The sequence below is a fragment of the Astyanax mexicanus genome, chromosome 12, assembly GCF_023375975.1.
Source record: "Astyanax mexicanus isolate ESR-SI-001 chromosome 12, AstMex3_surface, whole genome shotgun sequence".
NCBI lineage: Eukaryota > Metazoa > Chordata > Actinopteri > Characiformes > Acestrorhamphidae > Astyanax > Astyanax mexicanus.
In genome coordinates, this window is record NC_064419.1 from 1,515,929 (window position 1) to 1,534,445 (window position 18,517).

General features: G+C 39.6%; 1 protein-coding gene across 2 annotated transcripts in view; it reads left to right on the forward strand.

Annotated features, from left to right (window-relative positions):
* Positions 1-18,517, forward strand: part of ntng2a (netrin g2a) — a 96,004-nt gene that overhangs the window by 62,515 nt on the left and 14,972 nt on the right. Inside the window, exons 4-6 of one of the 2 annotated variants that reach the window (XM_022670589.2) lie at positions 1,988-2,160; positions 3,252-3,275; positions 4,635-4,928. In XM_022670589.2, coding sequence (XP_022526310.2) covers positions 1,988-2,160; positions 3,252-3,275; positions 4,635-4,873 — 436 coding nt within the window. In that variant the 3' untranslated portion in view covers positions 4,874-4,928. Of the gene's footprint in view, positions 1-1,987; positions 2,161-3,251; positions 3,276-4,634; positions 4,929-18,517 lie in introns of those variants that run through there. The other variant, XM_022670588.2, reaches the window with a different exon arrangement.

The window sequence follows — 18,517 nt, forward strand, 5'->3', positions numbered from 1 at the left end:
ATAATATTGACTAAATATGTTAGAGTAGGTACTGAATAATTGACAATAGTTACTGAACATGTTAGAGTAGTACTAAATAATTCAGAGCAAGTCCTGAATAATTTGTAATATTTACTGAATCATTAATGGTAGTTAATGAATAATATTTAAGAGTAGGCACTGAATCATATAACACGTTTTTGTAGCACTAGCTGAATTATTTATAGTTGTCACAGATTGATTTACAGTACTAATTGAATAGTTCGTAATAATTACTGAATAATAAGTAGTATGAAGAGTTACTGAAGTTACTGAATACTTTTTTACAGTAGTTATTGAGCTGTTTTAGTGTTGTATTTTAAATATATGTAAGGTGCAGAAGTTTTGAAACTGTGCCAGTCTTCGCGGCTGAACTTGAGAGTTCTTGAGTGAGTAAAGTTGTGTTTTTTTAGATTCAGGATCTTTAAGAGAGCTCTAGGATGAATAAATGAATGATAATCCTGTGGTTTAGGGCGAGAGACAGCAGATGTGATGGGAGGTGATCTCTCCTGTGTTGGAGGAGTAAGGAGGCAGGCTGTGATGTCAGGTTGGAAGCAGGCCCTGGATAAATGTCAGTGATGAAGCGGAGGAGCGGTTAGCGTAGCGCGGCGCCGGCAGAACCGCTCAGATTCGTTTGGGCTTCAGGTCGTAATGAAATGCAGCTTTCAGTCGGCGCATTAGCAGCACCTCGCCCGAGCTGTGGGGCGTCTCGCGAACAGTCCGGCGATCCAGAGGAGCCATTGTGGCGGTTTAATTTCATCCAGGAAGGGCTTCACCTCCTGCAGCTATTCAGCCCCAGCCATTCACTGCAACACCTGATTCAGCTAATCAGCTCATAGCTTTAGCCAAGCATTCGAGCTAATGAGAGAAAACCCAGCGCAGGACTTCCTCTGTAGGATAGTCCTTGCCCTTGGCTCTATGGCAGGATCGCTGTGGCCAGAGTACTAATTGGTTTGTCTCGCTCTTTCTTTCTTTTTTCGCCTTTTCTCCCTTTTTTACCCTTTTCCTTCCTCTTTTTCTCCGAGCCTCTGCAGGTGTACGTTTATCCTTCCTGCTGGACATAGTATACTCACATAGTACACTGAAAAAATTATTTATTAAAAAAATGTATTAAAAAAAATAAAAAATTTCGCAACTTTCTGCATTTGCTTTTTTTTTTATAAATTTAATTTCAGATCAATTTTAAAAGTAACTTCAACTCGGTTTCAAGGCTTAAATGTTACAATAAGTGAGTAAATAAGTGAACTGAACTTCAGTCAGTCCTTTCTTTTAGTAAACTTTACTTAATTTCTGCAAACAATATTACCTAATTACCTATAATACAATTACTTTTTTTTACAATATTACTTAAATAATTTGTGAGACATAATATACTGTATTATACTTTTTGAAATTTAAATATTTTTAGTAAAAACACACATATTACACTGTTTTAACACATGGATGGCATGTAATGCATTCTTTTTAGTATACTAAAGTGTTTTAACTAAAAATATGTACATTTCAGTAATATTGTATTAATTAAGAAATTGTAATTAGGTAATATTTTATGCAGAAATGAAGTAAAGTTTACTAAAATAAAGGATTGACTGAAGTCCAGTTCACTTATTTACTCTGTGTCTTGAAAGTCTTGAAACCGAGTTGAAGTTACTTACATTTATTTTTGCACCAGGAGTAAAGCAGCATAAAGTTATCCAAAAGCAGTGTGTAAGACTGGTGGAGGAGAACATGATGCCAAGATGCTTGAATTAAAAACTGTGATTAAAAACCAACCAGGGTTATTCCACCAAATATTGATTATTTCTGAACTCTTAAAACTTTATGAATATGAACTTGCTGTTTTCTTTGCTTTATTATTTGAGGTCTGAAAGCTCTGCATCTTTTTGTTATTTTAGCCATTTCTCATTTTATAAATAGTAAAATCAGAGGAACTGATTCTTTTTCTCTCTGTTTCTCTGTGTCTCTGCAGGTGTAAGTGTAATCTTCATGCCGGACAGTGTACGTTCCGTGAGGGAAGTCTTCAGTGTGACTGTGAACACAACACCACCGGGCAGGACTGCGCTCGCTGTGAGAAAGGCTTCAAGGCCAAGTCCTGGAAACCTGGCTCTTACCTGCCCACCCCCAACGGCTCCCCCAACACCTGTAAGCCCAACCCTCAATCTTCAAGAGTTAGAATTCGTTTTTTACACTTTAGAGAACTTCTCATTTAATGTGTTTTTTATTTTATATATTTTTTCCCTATAATATAAAAGAATACTGATTTCATTCAGACTAGAAAGAAACACATAAGGAATCATGTAGTAAACTTCTCTGGGGAGCTGTTAACTTGCAGTTTTCTGAACGTATCCTGTGAAAAAGGATGTGGGGCGGCCCTGATGAGTGCCAGTTTCATCATTAGATTAGAACGTTACTCAAATATTCACTATTCACTGTATACCTGTAACTCTACCTCTTCACTACTTTACTTTAACTGATGCTCTCAAACACTTTATTAAGAGATAGAAATTCAAGTAATTAACTCTTGATGAGTTCAGCACAGCTGTTAACTGAAAGCCTGAATTACAGAAGACTCTACCTCATAAAACTGACTGAGAAAATCCAGCAGAGATGTGTAAAACTGTCTAATCTAAGCATACACTGTAAAATACTGTATAAAAACATATTGTTTTGTTTGCTAAATAATTTCATATGTTTTTCCTCATAGTTTGGATGACTTCATTTCAGTTGTATAAATAAAGACCCTGCTCTGTTTTCAAATGATTAAACCTCTCTCTCTCTCTCTCTCTCTCTCTCTCTCTCTCTCTCTCCATCTCTCCCTTCTAAACTCTTTCTATCTCTCTCTCAATATCTATCTTCTTCTCCTTCTCTTTTCTACTCTCTCTCTACTTCTCTCTCTCTGTCTATCATCTTTGTTTCTTTCTTTTTCTTTTTCCTCTTTTGTTATTCTTTGTTTCTTTTTCATATTTTATTTTTCATTCTCTTACTTTATCAATCTCTCAATCTCTCCTTTTCTGGCTTTATTTTTCACCATGTTTGTTCCTCATTTTCCATCTCTTTCTTTCACATATTGTTCATTTTTTTCTCTCTGCCTCTTTTTCTTTCTTTCTTCTCTTTTATTTGTTGTTCTTTTCTGTCGTTCTCTTACTTTCTCCATCTGTCTTTTTTCTCATCATCTTTCTTTCTCTTATTGTTCTGTTAATCCCTTTCTCTCTCTCTCTCTCTCTCTCTCTCAGGTGAAGCGGCGGGTACTCTTGGCAGTAAGTAAAATGCTAATTAAGCTCACGGACTGTCAGGCTTGTGTTTTCTCTCTTTCGCTGCATCACTCGCTCTCTCTCTCTTTCTCTCTCTCTGTCCCTCACATTGAGAACAAGCTGCTTTCATGCTGCCGCCGTCACCCCGACTTCAGCTGTGATCGTGAATTTTTCCACAGTTTTCTTTGTTTGAGACGTTTGAGATGTTTTAGATGTGTGTGTGTAGTGTGTGTAGTGTGTGTGTGTGTGTAGTGTGTGTGTGTGTGATTTGTCAGGCAGTGTAATGTAGCTGTATAAAGATTCTCAGGGGGAAGAGAGGGACTAAAGCTAAAACTGAAGCTTCTGGGATTTTACAGAGTTTTTAATCTGTCTAAAACTTGAGCAGAGCTGAACTCTGACTTCAGCTGCTGCCGTTTTGTCATCCAAATGACCCTTCATATCATAAAACCCTTTATAAAAAACTTGTATAGTTTTTAGAATAACCTTGTGTACTTGACTTGTATCTCACTCACTCACTCACTCATGTTTAGCAGGCTAAACATGCTCCTCAAGAGGGCGCTATTAGTCATTGAATAGGTTTAAATCTGTTTGTGTTTTAAAGCAATGCTCATTACCCAGTCCTCCAGTTTCCACACCCCGGGTTGTCGGGTATGGAACACAATAGCAGGCAAACACAGCATGTTCCAGGCTTTGATATATACAACAACTAAGTTTATTTCAAGTGTAACTAAGCTATATATTTTTATATTATATATTTAAGCATTAGGTTGTGCTTTTTTTGTATAACTTCTGGAAATTAAGTAAATTATGAATATGTGTGTTTTTTAAATATATCATTTTTAATACATTTGGAATATATTGTAAATGTAACACTTTGCACATTGATGCATATATTGTGGACACCTTAATGACACTGGAAACAAAAAAGTTATACTAAAGTGCACTTTAAGCAGTATTCAATGTCATTTCATTATATGTTGTACCAACACAACATTTAATAAAAAAAAAGTATATTTAAGGTGTATTTTCATAGAGTATATTAAATAGAAAATGCACTTTTAGTATTCTTTAACTAATTGAACAATGTTTAAATGCTCTTCTTAAATTCATCCTTAACTTTTTCTTGTATGTTGAGTGTCCTCAACCTGGCAACCCGTGTGGAGAGAGTTCTTTCTCCAGTGTTTTAAAATTGAACTTAAAATTGAATTTACCTCATTTTGTTCCTTTAGCAACAAACAACCACGATTGTATAGTTCATAATTGGAGCTGTTGGTTCTTATTATACAGGTTTTATTTAGTTTTTTCATATTTAATAACTTCTAACTCTGTCTTTTATCACCGTTACCTTCCCTAAATGACCCCCAGCTCCTACAGTAGTAGAGTCCAGCCCTACTCCAGATAGCTCCACAGCTTTACCGCCCACAGGTCCAGCTTTAGCCACTGCTGACTGTGGACTGGCAACCTCACCTGCTGATCAGGTGACTGTCTGCGTAGACCCGCCCACCACCACCACAGCCGCCGCCCAGCTGAACACTGACGCCCAGGCCTCAGACGTGCCTTCAGTAACCACTGTGACAGGTTGGGAGCTGAATACGCTAGTTTAGAGTAGAGTAGTTTGTGTAGCTGGTGGTGTTTTGAGTCCTGTAGATCAGGGGTGTAGATGAAGCCCCTGGTTGGAAAGATCGGTACCACTTTAAAATAAGACTGCCTTTATAAAGGGTTTATAATTAGGTTAATAATTAGGTTGTAAATGCCTTTAAAATAATTAATAATCAGTTATAACACATACATAGGAAGGGCAACAATGACCTGTTGTTTGTCAAATGTTGAACCCACAGCCATCTATATTGTTGCCCTTTCTAATTATGTGTTATAACTGATTATTAATCATGATTTTTAAGGCATTTACAACCTAATTAGTAACCATTAATAAACTAATTGTAAACCATTTATAAACCCTTTATAAAGGTAGTCTTATTTTAAAGTGGTACCGAAAAATCATACTGTCCATTTTTCTGACATACAACAAACAGCCATAATATTACAACCACAAGCTAATAATAAAGCTTTTTCTAAAACAATTGCACGATACTGTACTTCTGAATCTAATACACTGTTCCTATTGTTTGTCTTGGTTCTACATATGTTACGTATAGTACACCAGTGATGACTTTCATCTTCAGGAAGAAACCACTAGCTAACGTGGCTAACTGAGCTGGGGTCTGCTGGGGTCTGAATCTGAGCCTTGACCAGCCAGGGGTTTTGTGTGTGGGGGGGGGTCTCTACAGCTAAACTACAGCTAAATTTATCTACAGTGTTTTGCTGTAGTTTGGTAGCAGCTAGCCGTTTTTCTGGAAGCAGTGCTGTAGTGTTACAGTAGAGTCTGTAGGCTGTAGTGTGTAGGTGTGTGTGTGGTATGTGTGAATGTGTGTGTGTATGTGTGTGTGTGTGTGTGGGAGAGAGAGAGATTGAGGAGGTGGGGGGTGTTGGGGGTCTTTTTTATTATTTGTCCGTGTCAGAAGCTCCGCGAGCACACGAGCATGTACAATAGAAGTGCATCAAAATGTGACCGTGAGCAGTTTCTCTCTGACCCCTGACCTCTGACCCCCCGAGAGAGGAAGCTCCTCGGCGGAGTGGAAGCACTTTATCACAGCTGTGTGTGTTCACCACTGTGGCTTCCCACAATCCCCCGAGCCCTGCGCTTCCACAGCTCGGCCCTGCCAGTGCATTAGAATGCCACACACACACACACACACACACACACACTCAGAGCAAATACACATGCTGTACATTACTTCACTCAGGGTGATATGATTTTGACCTTGAACATCCAGCTGGAATCCAATTTGGAATAAATGTACCTATAAGATTCAGTTTCTGAATCAGTTTCTCTGTTTTTGCTATTTATAGGTTTGTGTTTGAGTAAAATGAACATTGTTGTTTTATTCTATAAACTACAGACAACATTTCTCCCAAATTCCACATAAAATATTCTCATTTAGAGCATTTATTTACAGAAAATGAGAAATGGCTGAAATAACAAAAAAAGATGCAGAGCTTTCAGACCTCAAATAATGCAAAGAAAACAAACAAGTTCATATTCATAAAGTTTTAAGAGTTTAGAAATCAATATTTGGTGAAATAAACCTGGTTGGTTTTTAATCACAGTTTTTTTTTCATGCATCTTGGCATCATGCATGCCTCCTCCACCAGTCTTACACACTGCTTTTGGAAAACTTTATGCCTTAACCTCTGGTGCAAAAATCCAAGCAGTTCAGTTTTGGTTTGATCTACTCACAACTTTTATGGAGATGCGGATTTCATTTTTCAGCAGGACTTGGCACTCTGCCCACACTGCTGAAAGTACCAATTGGTCTTATTATATAATATTCCACTTTTCTGAGACACTGATTTTTGGGGTTTTTATTGGCTGTAATCCAAAATCAATAATCAACAATAAAATAAATAAACACTTAAAATAGATCACTCTGTGTTTAACACATCTATATAATATATATATTCAAATGCTTCACATTTTGAACTAAATTACTGAAATAAACTTTTTTCAATGATTTTCTACAGTGATTTGAGATGCACTAGGATATACACACACACACACGTATATATATATATATATATATATATATATATACACATATATATTTATATATACTAGTGCATCTAAAATATTCCCTTATAGGACAGAAAGAGAAGAAAAAGGTAAATAAGTAAATAAAACAATTAAAAAAGGACATTATATATGTGTTTGTGTCCAAATGTTTTGACTGGTACTGTATGTTTAATGTGTGACCCTGCAGCGCTTCTTCTTCTTCTTTCATATTTTATAGGATTCCTCATTCACCTTATTTACAGTTTCCACAAATCCAGCTTTCGAATCATGTTTCAGTGATGCTGTAGGTGTGTGTGTGTGTGTGTGTGTGTGTGTGAGTGTGTTATTTAGGTGAGATATCTGGGATGGGTGATGCTGTGATGCTGAACGGACGCTGTATATTTAAAGTTTAATGACTGTTTCTAATATTTTAGGCTCTGAGCATGCTGAGAGAATGCTTCTGTCTCATTTAGTCATCTGTAACCTATTGAACACTGAAGCGTCACTCAGATCATTTGTCCTTCTGAATTATGGAGTAGTCCGATGCGGGTTGTGGAGCCGTGTTCAGGCTGGAGATTGGTGTGCAGACCAGCGAATCACCTTCCTCAGATCAGACCATCACTGATTTCTGTCTCAGACTCAAGATCAGTTTAAAGAGCCTTTGAGTGTCAAACTGTATTTTTTTTTTGCCATAACTGAATAAGAATCGGTGTTTGTTACATAAAAGTGACATACGGTAAACAAGGCCCTATAAATTCCATCAATTTTTTTTTTCTTTTTTTTAAGTTAATTTCTAATTTATCTGGCTAATGTGAAGTCAGACTCCGCCTCTTTTTAAACTGCTGCTGATGCTGTAGTATTGCTGAGTAGTATCACAGCGCTAACGCTCGGAGGAAAGCGCAGTGACTTGGTTCTGATACATCAGCTCACAGATGCAGCCTTGTGCTGATCCACATCACCCTAGGAGTGATGTGGGGAAAGAGAGAGCGCCATCTACTGTACTGTACCCACCCAGAGAGAGAGCAAGACCAACTGTGCTCTCTCAGGGCTCCAGCAGCTGATGGCAAGCTGCATGACCGGGATTTGAACCTACGGCGATCCCTCGATCATAGTTGCAATCCTTTAGGCTGCTTGACTACTTAGTGCCCCAGTTTTTCTTAATGCAAAACCAGCTACAATTAAACCAACAATAGTAAAAATGCATTATAGCAACAATGCTTTGTTGATTGTTTATATAATCGCAAAACTGCATCCATCTGTGTGCAAGGGGCTTGCTCTTTGTGTCAAAATGGTAATTGCAATGTGGGCACAGTGCGTTTCCACGAAGATCCACATACTGTAAACACAACAGCGAGTGGAAATGGAGGAGCTACTGAACTACGTGATGTCATGTGACGGAGAAAACCGAGAAAAAACTCGCTGGTCCTCCTGTTTTTTCAGTTGCAGTCCAGATGCAGAAGTTTTATCACTAAGTAGAACTTAAGAGTTAAAAGTGATAAGAGTCAGATCAGAGTCACTTTTAGCATACAGGTAATCAGAGAGTGTGTTTTAGTAGAAATTTAAGCAGTTCTTTGCGCTGTATGATTTCAGCTCATCCATCTTTCTCCACTCTTTGGATTGTTGGTTGAGGCTTTCCAAGGTGAGAGACTTTCGAGCTGCGACACAAACACACTCAATCCTTCTTCTCAAGTCTCCTAAAGGAGAGAGAGAAAGAGAGAAAGAGAGAGAGAGAGGGATTCAGAGTTGGGATGATGAATGTTTATTAATCTTGTGGGCCTCCCATCACACCCAAAATAACTCATACATCCACCCAGCAAGGGCGCAGTTTGTGCAGGACTGAGCGCCCCTGTGTCTCACTCTGCTCAGGGAATAACTTTCCAGCATCCAGCATGGTGTGGAATTGGAGCAGTGACTGTGCTCCAGCACTAACGCTGCACACAGCTCGGCTCAGTGTTCAGATCTGAGCTGACACGGCAGAAAAAAAGTGCTCATTTACCTCGTTTTTAACATCAGACATAAACTGTTGTTCTTCTGGACCTGCTAAAACTGATAAAACTGATAAAACTGATAAAACTGATAAAACTGATAAACTGATGGGTAACACTTTACTGATGATCAACTGACATCAAACAAAAAATTAACTGAATTTATATTAAATGCAACTTAAACCCAAGTTATAATGTAAATGATTAAAACCTAGAAGAACCTAAACCTAACCCTAACCATTAATCATCCCTAAAATCTAAAATCTAACCATTAATTAACCTAAAATCTAACCCTACACTTAACCCTAGGGTTAGGGGGTGTATGTGCGATGGTCACATGCAGATTGCTGATGTTGCCAAGATAGCAATGAACATCTGACTGATGACGTCTGTCTAGGTTTTATTCTACCAGTGGAGCACCAGTGTGTTTTCTATTGATAATATAGCAATAATCCAGAAATTTACCTGAACACACTTTATTTGGTGTAAGTGTGAGAAATGATGGATGGATGGATGGATGGATAGATAGATAGATAGATAGATTTACCAATTGAGCTTCTTACCTAGCTAACATAATAATGCAAAATAATTAAATTAGTTCTGAATAGATCGGCTATGCATGCTTAATAACCAGTACCAAACATGGCTTGGATGGATGGATGGGTGGGTGAGTGGGTGAATGAATGGATAGATGGATAGACAGACAGACAGACAGACAGATAGATAGATAGACAGATAGATAGATAATGCAAAATAATTAAATTAGTTCCTAATGGGTAGGCTATGCATGCTTAATAACAAGTACCAAACATTGGATGGATGGATGGATGGATGGATGGATGGCTGGATGGATGGATGGATGGATGGATGGATGAATGGAATCATGTTTGAAATTTAATACATGAATTTTTGGCCATAATTTTTTTTACAGAGCCTGGTGATGTTTAGTGGTTTTTCTTGACCATATAGCCAGCATGAGCATTTTTAAGAGTACAGAATATTTTTGTGATTAATAACATCATTTTTTCCATTGCAATCTTTCTAAATATGTTAATAGAAACTCTAACGTGAGCTCATACACAGACACACACACTTACACCAGTTAGTGTACTGTGTTTGTGTTGTGTTTAGTGTGTGGGTACTGTGTAGTGTGGAGAGGCAGGAAGAGCGGTAAATGGCTAAGCCCAGTCTTTTGTCACCGTGCTCGTGTAGTGGTGATAGTGGTGATGGTGGCAGATGGTGGTGGGGGAACTGCCAGTATTACACACTGCTGCTGCTGGCCATATGCTGCCCCTCCTGACGTCCCCCAGGCTCATCTCCGCTCCATAGAACACCACGGCCAGTACAGGACCTTACATGTACTCTCTCTCTCACACACACACACACACACACACACACACACACACACACATACACACATGCCCTTGTGCATGCACATGAACATGCACGAATGCGCACACACACAAGTGTGAATACATAAAACACACACACACATATAGCTTTTTGCACAAGCTTGGACACCCGAGGCTAAATAACACATTTTATTGAAAAGTGCAGATTTTAATATAAAGGTGTCCCAAGGGGTTTGTTGAATGATGCTACAGATTACAACATCTAATGACTAATGACTCAAAACAAGGAATATGAGATATATAAACTACAATTAAGAGCATCCAAATTGCGAAGATATATATATTTTTTGCAGTCCACATTCAATACAAGAGATCTTGCACATTTCCTATAGAATCACCATGTGGAGTCAAACACTCATCTTTTTTTTGCAGAAGACCTCACACATATTTGGAGACCTCATATTTTTCAAAGGTTCCCCATAAAAGATCTCTGTATTTTTGGGATGCGATACTTTCTGATACTAGTTCCTCCCACATAATATGACATGCCATCTCTCACCGTCCTGTCTGGAGAATCATGAGAACAGCACTTTAACTGAGGAGCTCCTGCTGCTGTTCCTCACTGTATGAGAGTTTTTTTTATCTGAGACAAAAATGGAAAAAACAGCAAACAGCAATTATTCACTCAGAAAGGAGACAAATAAAAGACAAATTTTATACAAGAGTAGATTAAACTTAAACTTAAAGTAGAAGTAGAAGGATGTCAGGAATAAGTTATTTATTTTTAAATTTAATATGAATAATGATTTAAAACAAGAATTACTAGATATATTAACTACTTTTAAGAGCATTTCATTTGCTAAGATGAAAAATGGCATGTCAGTGGGAGCTACCTTACCTTACCCTGCCTTTACATGCTTATTGTACGAACTTTAACACTTTTTAAAATAGTACAGAAGAGAGTAAAGGTGGTAAAGTTTTATTTTGACAGAGGCGGAATAAAAATAAAAGCCCAAAAATCTTCAATTTGAGGTTGAGGTTTATTAGAGAAACACATCCACACAAAAAAACAGCGTCCCTCCTAAACAGCCAGCTCCAATTAATCCCTTCATCACTTCAGGAGGACTGTGAGCAAAATCAAATGTTTTGATTTGTGTGTCTGCGTCGGGTAAACAGCGGCCGGCCGTAATGAGGGCGCTCTGTGTGTTAACTAGCCGAACGTGTGTGATGATTCTGCAGTAGTTAGCCGGGCAGGCGGATTTCAGTAAGTGCAGAATTGGGAGCTGGGATCCGGAGCCATGCTTTAATTATGAAGCGTCGGGGACGGCCGCGGCCTTAATAAAACATCAGTATTCCTGCTGGCAGGAAGCAGCGGGCAGCTGTGGGCAGACTGCGGGCGGCCGGCGCCGAATCCCAATGCGCCCATCAGCCGCGGCGCAGCGGGACGTGACACGGTCATCCCTCTAAACCGGGGGGACACCTCGGTCCTGCAGCGCCGGTCAAGGCCAACCACCGCGTCAGTGTGAGGGTCACGCGGAGAGCAGGGGTCTCTGTATAGAAGTGACCGCAGGACCGCGTGTCTGAGCCCATCTGTGTTTGTCCTGTCCTCTCCCGTCCCCTTCCCCGTCCCCACCCTAGTGGACTCCACTCGGCTAAAAAGCTTTGGAAAAAGCTTTGGATAAAGAATGTAACTAAATATAAATGCATGCAATTAAAAAATAAATAAGTACAGGTGCATCTCAAAAATGCTCAAAATTTGAATATCACTGAAAAGTTACTATTTCCAAAATATCAGTGCCTCAGAAAATTAGCATATTATAATATAAGACCAATTGGTAATTGTGTGGGCAGTGTGCCAAGTCCTGCTGGAAAATGAAATCCGCATCTCTATAAAAGTTGTCATTTGGTGGAAAAACACTGCGCTGACTTTGGACTTCTTTGGATATAACACAGTGGATCAACACCAGCAGATGACATACATGTCTCTCCAAACCATCACTGATTGGTGGAAACTTCACACTAGAGCTCGAGCAGCTTGGACTGCTTTACAAATGAAATGTAAAATTTACTGATGATCAGTGATGGTTTGTTGGAGAGACATGTCTGTCATCTGCTGGTGTTGATCCACTGTGTTTTATCCAAAGAAGTCAAAACAAACTTAAACATTTTTTCCTTGTTTTAAAGGATTTATTCCTCTAAAAGTGTCTCATTTTTGATGTTTAAGCATTATTACATGCTACCTGTTGTCTCACCCTCAGCTAACATTTAGATTTTCATTGGCACTGTCTAACCTTAGGTTACCGACTGTCCTCAGCACTGCCTCAAATCTAGAATCGAGATTCTGTCGCTGTCCTATGAAAAGCACTTATCTCCATTTTTGTGGATTTTTAGTTTACTACATAATTTGAACAGACAAATGGTCCCTCACACTGTGCCAAAATTTCCAATAGAAACTCTTCTTCAAATTGACCTGAAATAAACTCTTTCTACATTGTCTTCCATTGAAATCTTACAAGATTTTTTCTCTCTCTCCTGCAAAGTTGCTGTTTTGGAGATAAGTGTTTTTCATTGGGCAGCGACGATATACAGAATTTGATAATGTGGATTTATATAGAAGTTAAGCTACTGTTTTGATTTTTCTTCTTGTACTTTTTTTTCTGGAGTCTCTTTGAGCTTAAGTCCAAGTTTAGATCTAAATAATTTGTGGATAAGTCTAATGCTGACAGTAAACTACACAAAAACCAAGATTTTTAAGCAATTTTACTGTTGTAGACAAATTTCCAGTTTGGGGAGTTGTGATGGCGTCACTGGACATGTGGAGTGAGCAAGAGTGTCTCTTTGACGTGTCTTCCTATTTATAATAATGACAAAAGATAATAATTTATAAAATCTCAGAAAGAATCTTGTAAATGGTGACCCTGAAAGATCCCCAGTCTTTGCAAAATCTTAGTCCGTGAGTAAAAAGATTGTGGCTTGTCTTTAGAAGTGAGAGACTCTTATTTTTAGAGTCTTTTTAAAGTCGTCTAGTGTACGGTTAACTCTATAACTCAGATTGCAAGTCTTGATTTGATTGATTTTAGCAGTTATCAGTAATTCTCCCGTCAATAGGATTTATGATTAGATCTCTGCTGGTTTTTGTACTAACTGGTTGTATTTTGTTTGATTAATTTTGTAATTTACAGGCCTATATTAAATAATTGAGATGTCTATTTCCCACAATATCTTCACAATATCTACCCAAGTATATCATGGCCTTATAATAATAAAATCACGATCGTCACGCATCACCCCACCTCCAGACTCTGCAGCGTGTCTCTAGCCGTGTCCTGAGTGCCCTTTCTCTGTGCTGAATAGCTGAAGTCAGGCTGAAAAGCCTCTGATGGGTGAAAGCGTGCTGCTATTTGATCTGTGTGTTTATAAGAACTCCTCTCTCTGCTGACTAGACACAGACCCCTCCCGAGACTCGCCGACCGCCCCCACCGCCTCTACCGCCCCGGACCCGCTGTCTGACACTCCAGGTGGGATCTGCAGAGACTGTATTAGCATCCCGAGTAGCTCTGCTGGATGGATTAGTGTTGGTTTAATATGCCCTGTTGAATTAAAAGCGCTCACGGCTAGTGTTTTCAATTAGAGTTGCTTTTTTAATGTGAAACGTTCAATAATAGCAGTTTTCTGCTGCTTTTTTTTTAGTTTTTAATATACTAGTCTGGCTTTTAGAACTGCTGTAGTGACGTTGCTGTGTGTAGTGTAGTGTAGAGTAGATTGGTTTTACCTGTGAGCTGCATATCTTTACTCTCACACACTAAAACCTTGTATCTTCACTTTTTGAAATAAACTGCATTTTTTAATTTAATTTAATTTAACAATATTTCAGAAATTCATAACGAAAGAACCAAAAGAAAGCCTCCAAAAGGACTTTTATTTACCTTTATTTACATTGACTTCCATCAAAATGTAATGGAAGCTACTTCTATTTTGGAGATACAAGATAAAAGTGACAATATGTAGCTTATAAATAATTTTTCTATACTAAACTATATACGCCTACAAAACCAGTCAAAAATTTAGATACACACATAAACACACACATGGGTGCTGAGTGCTCCAGCAGTCTAAAGTGCTCGGGATGATCGGGATGAGATCGCTGGTTCGAATCCCGGTCATGCAGCTTGCCATCAGCTGCCGGAGCCCTGAGAGAGCACAACATGCAATTTGCCTTGCTGTCTCTCTCTGGATGTGTACAGTACAGTAGATGGCGCTCTCTCTTTCCCCTCATCACTCCAAAAGGGTGATGTGGATCAGCACAAGCACAAGGCTGCATCTGTGAGCTGATGTATCAGAGCTGATGTATTGACTGATTATTGTTTCTGGTTAATACAGTATTTTATCTGGCTGAGAATCTCAGAATCAGGATTTACACAGAGGAAAATAAACAACAAGAGAGCCAATCAGTAAACTACTGTATTTACTACATTATTTAAGTGTAAATTGTAAAGCAGAAGCTGTAGTGAACTCTTGGTGACTGGTTAATTTAGCATATCTTGTGGCGTACCACAGGGTCTTACTCTAGGACCGATAAAACTGATGTTAATAATGATAAAACTGTAGTTCTGAGAGTGAAGGTCTGTAAGAGTGAAGTGTAGCTTATATACAGGTTCTAATACAGGGTAAAGCACTGAAAAACACTAACTAATATAATGTAATGTTAGGAAAACTTTATAGAGTTTATAGTCTTTAATATTTTAATGCAAGCTAAATTTTATTCTGAGGTCATCTAGTTAGTTTACCACCTTGCACCTTGGTATGCTTCGAGTACCACCAGTAAGGTACCCATACCTCAGTTTAAGAACCACTATTCTACTAGTGATCTGGTTGAAACATAAAACAATATAATGTATTTTTTTTAAGATACAGAACTCTTGAAAAATCTCTTGAAATTAAAGCAAAGTAAAGTCCAACTTTTCCAGTTTGGACCCATTCAATTTCATATCCAAACATAAATGCATAAACTAGTTTAATGACCTGTAGGTCCAGTTCTCTCAGCATGTTCAACCACTGCTCTGAAACTGTCCTTCCAAGTGCTCCCTGACGGAAGTTCCCAGCCCATTGTGGCACTGCTTCCTGCCCCCGGAGAGACCGACAGTCCGTCTCTAACAGCACTGACCTCTCCGACGGCACCCGCGCTGGCACCCACGCTGGCACCGGTGCCCGCAGATCCTGACCTGACAGGTAAGAGATGCCTTGCAAAAGCTGCTTCTCTGCCGACCCTTTTTACGACCACTTTATTCTTCCCGAAAAAAAAGAGCCAGAACATCAAACTTTTTTCTCTTCTAGTCTTCTATTGTACGAGCGAGAATGAAGCAAAGGGGGTGGGTGGTGGGAAGGTAGTAGGTGGGTGTCAGAACTCAGGTACAGTCTTCGCTGGCATACCTCGACTTTGTCAGAGTTCTACGTGCGACAGGAACCTTGGGTTCGAGCTTCTTCACAAGTTCAACTTATTCCTCCGCACTTGTGTTAATAATTGAAGAGTGGAATATTCAACAGAGGTGATGTTTATAGTAGTAGCACCTTCACTCTGGGCTCCTTGTCCTCCAACGCCTGTGAGTGTGCATACATTAGAAACGTTCCTTCAGAAGCTTCACCTTCACATCTGCATGCATGCAGTCTGCCGAGGAGAAAACGTGACTGGAAATATCCAGTACGATCCTTTAAGAGAGATTGTACGGGGCTGTTTTTGCTGCGGATGACAGAAACTCTTGCAGAGTTGAGGTTTGAGTTTAAAACACCTGGTTTTAGAGCACAATAATTGATTGTGGTGACGGACAGTTCTGGTGGAAACAGGAGAGTTGAGGTGCACGTTGAATTCTGCGTGATTTGATCAGCCGTGGTTTTATGTTTTTTTTTTGGATACAATCCGGGTTAGCACCCGAACATCCCTTTCAGACAGCTTCCTCTTACAGCGTCCACAGTTAATCCTGTTGGATGTGGTTGGTTCTTCTTGGTGGTATGCTGACATTACCCTGGATACCGTGGCTCTTGATGCATCACAAAGACTTGCTTATCTTGGTCACAGATGCTCCAGCAAGACGTGCACCAACAATTTGTCCTCTTTTGAACTCTAGTATGTCTCCCATAATGTTGTGAGCATTGCAGTATTTAGAGCAGAACTGTGTTCTTACCCTGATAATTGAACCTTCACACTCTTCATGCTCTTACTGGTGCAATGTGCAATTAATAAAGATTGGTCACCAGGCTGCTCCAATTTAGCCATGAAACCTAAAATCGCACACTAAAATGACTGGTGTAATAGCAGCTAAGACCGTTTAGGCTGACAATTCACGACTAAAATAGGACATTTAGGAATAAAATAACGGGTTATTCCAGCAGGACTTTCCTTTTTTCCCCCTCATAGTTTTCTCAGAAGCCTCTACTACTGAGCCGTTGCCGCCCGATTCCGCTGCTGATTGATAGTGGTAATAGTGTGCCATATTCTCTCCTGAGGTGGCGTGAGGCGACGGGATTAAACGCGATTACCCCTGTGCTAAATCAGTCATTAACGTATGTGGGCCAACATGCCAAGCTCACAGTGCCATGCGGTGAGCTCCTTAAGCTCCAGCTCTTCTCTTGTCTAAGACGCCGGGCCAGCTTGGCTCTTAGCCGGCGGGAACACCTCAGACAGGTGCTGCCTACTAATACCCTCGGTCTAAACCTGCTGTCATTGAAAGAGTTGGGTCAATCAATGAAGCCAAACTGAGTCAAACAGAGGTTTTAACTTTTGGGTTGTGAGGTTGGTACAGTGGTGCATGAAAGTTTAGGAACTCTTCAGAATTTTCTAGATTTCTGCATGAATATGAACTTAAAACTCTTCAGAGAGATGGTTTTGTAACCTGTTTCAGACGGATAAGCATCAAGGTATTCAGAAATCTCATTTGCTTGTGCCAAGATACGCTTCTACAGATATGCTTTGTGAAGAGCAGACTTTGATAGGTCCTTGTACTTTAAATAAAACAGGCTCCGCCCACTTAAACCTGATAGCCATCCCATTATTGAAAACTAACTCTAACTATGATTTTGCCTGAAAACTAACTGCTAATTCTAGAGGTTCACATACTTTTGCCACTCAAAAATGAATGACTTAACTTAACTGGGTTCTCTTCATCAACTTTTAGAAAATCTGATGATGTTTAAGGTCATATTTATGCAGTAATTCAGGTTGTTAATGTTGCTGGGGTTGCTTGCCTTTTTAATGGCTGCATTTTGAATCTTTTGACGGCTCATAAGGTTGCAAATGCAAGTAATCCATACAAGAACACTTGTGTTGTAAAAATTCAACATCGGAACAGCAGTGATTTACCTTAATGTGAACTCCTTTTCCTCCTGCTCAGGGATCCGAGTCTCTCTCTCTTGTGTCGCAGGCTAAGCAGCAGGTGTAGAAAGGGAAAATAAATTTGTTGACCGCGACAAAATGACATAATATTTATTTGTGCAGTCTAAAAACAGTTCCCCGCCACCTTTGCCTACTCCGGCCTTTCTCCTCCTCACGCCCAGGTGCTTGTCAGCATCCACCTGTGTGTTTCAGACATGCAACTACGAAAACGGCAAGCGCAGCTTCAGAGCGCTGTCCGCTGCCGGGGGCGATAAATCATTAAATGCTCCGTTATTGTGAAACACAATGACTTCTAGGAGCACGCGGCGTGGCAGGTGGGGCTCAGCTGAAGGCCAAAGCTCAATCGTTTTAGATCTATTTTTGAATAGCGATTGAATGAACTGCTGCTAAATATTTCATAAGAGAAAAGAGGCCAGGTCATGGTGAGGGAGACCAAAAAAAGGGCCAATTTATTGAACCCTTGGTGGAAGATAGATACATGAAACCATAACAGGAAGGAGCAGTAAGTCCTGTCCTTGAGGAGTAGGATGGATTTGTATGTGTGTGTGTGTAGGTGGGAGGGGTGGTGGAAGGGTTGGGGAGGGTAGTAGTGATGCTATCATGGCATGTGTATCCCATTTCTGCTGAACTGGAAATGGCGAAAGGTTGAATCAGTGCAATATCATCCATTACGTCAAGTATATAAGACCTAAAGGCCTCAATGTCGGGTCAGGGGCATCTATACTGACCATGCCAGGGAGGAAATGTTAGATGTTTGACTATCTATCTGTGGTTTGTGCACAGTTACAGCTACCTCAGCATCGGACACGGTTACTACAGCACCTGAGCCAGCAGCCACCGCAACCAATGATGTGACAGCAACATTTGCAATCGAGTTGAGTCCGGTTGATGATAAACCTACAGAAACGTCTGTC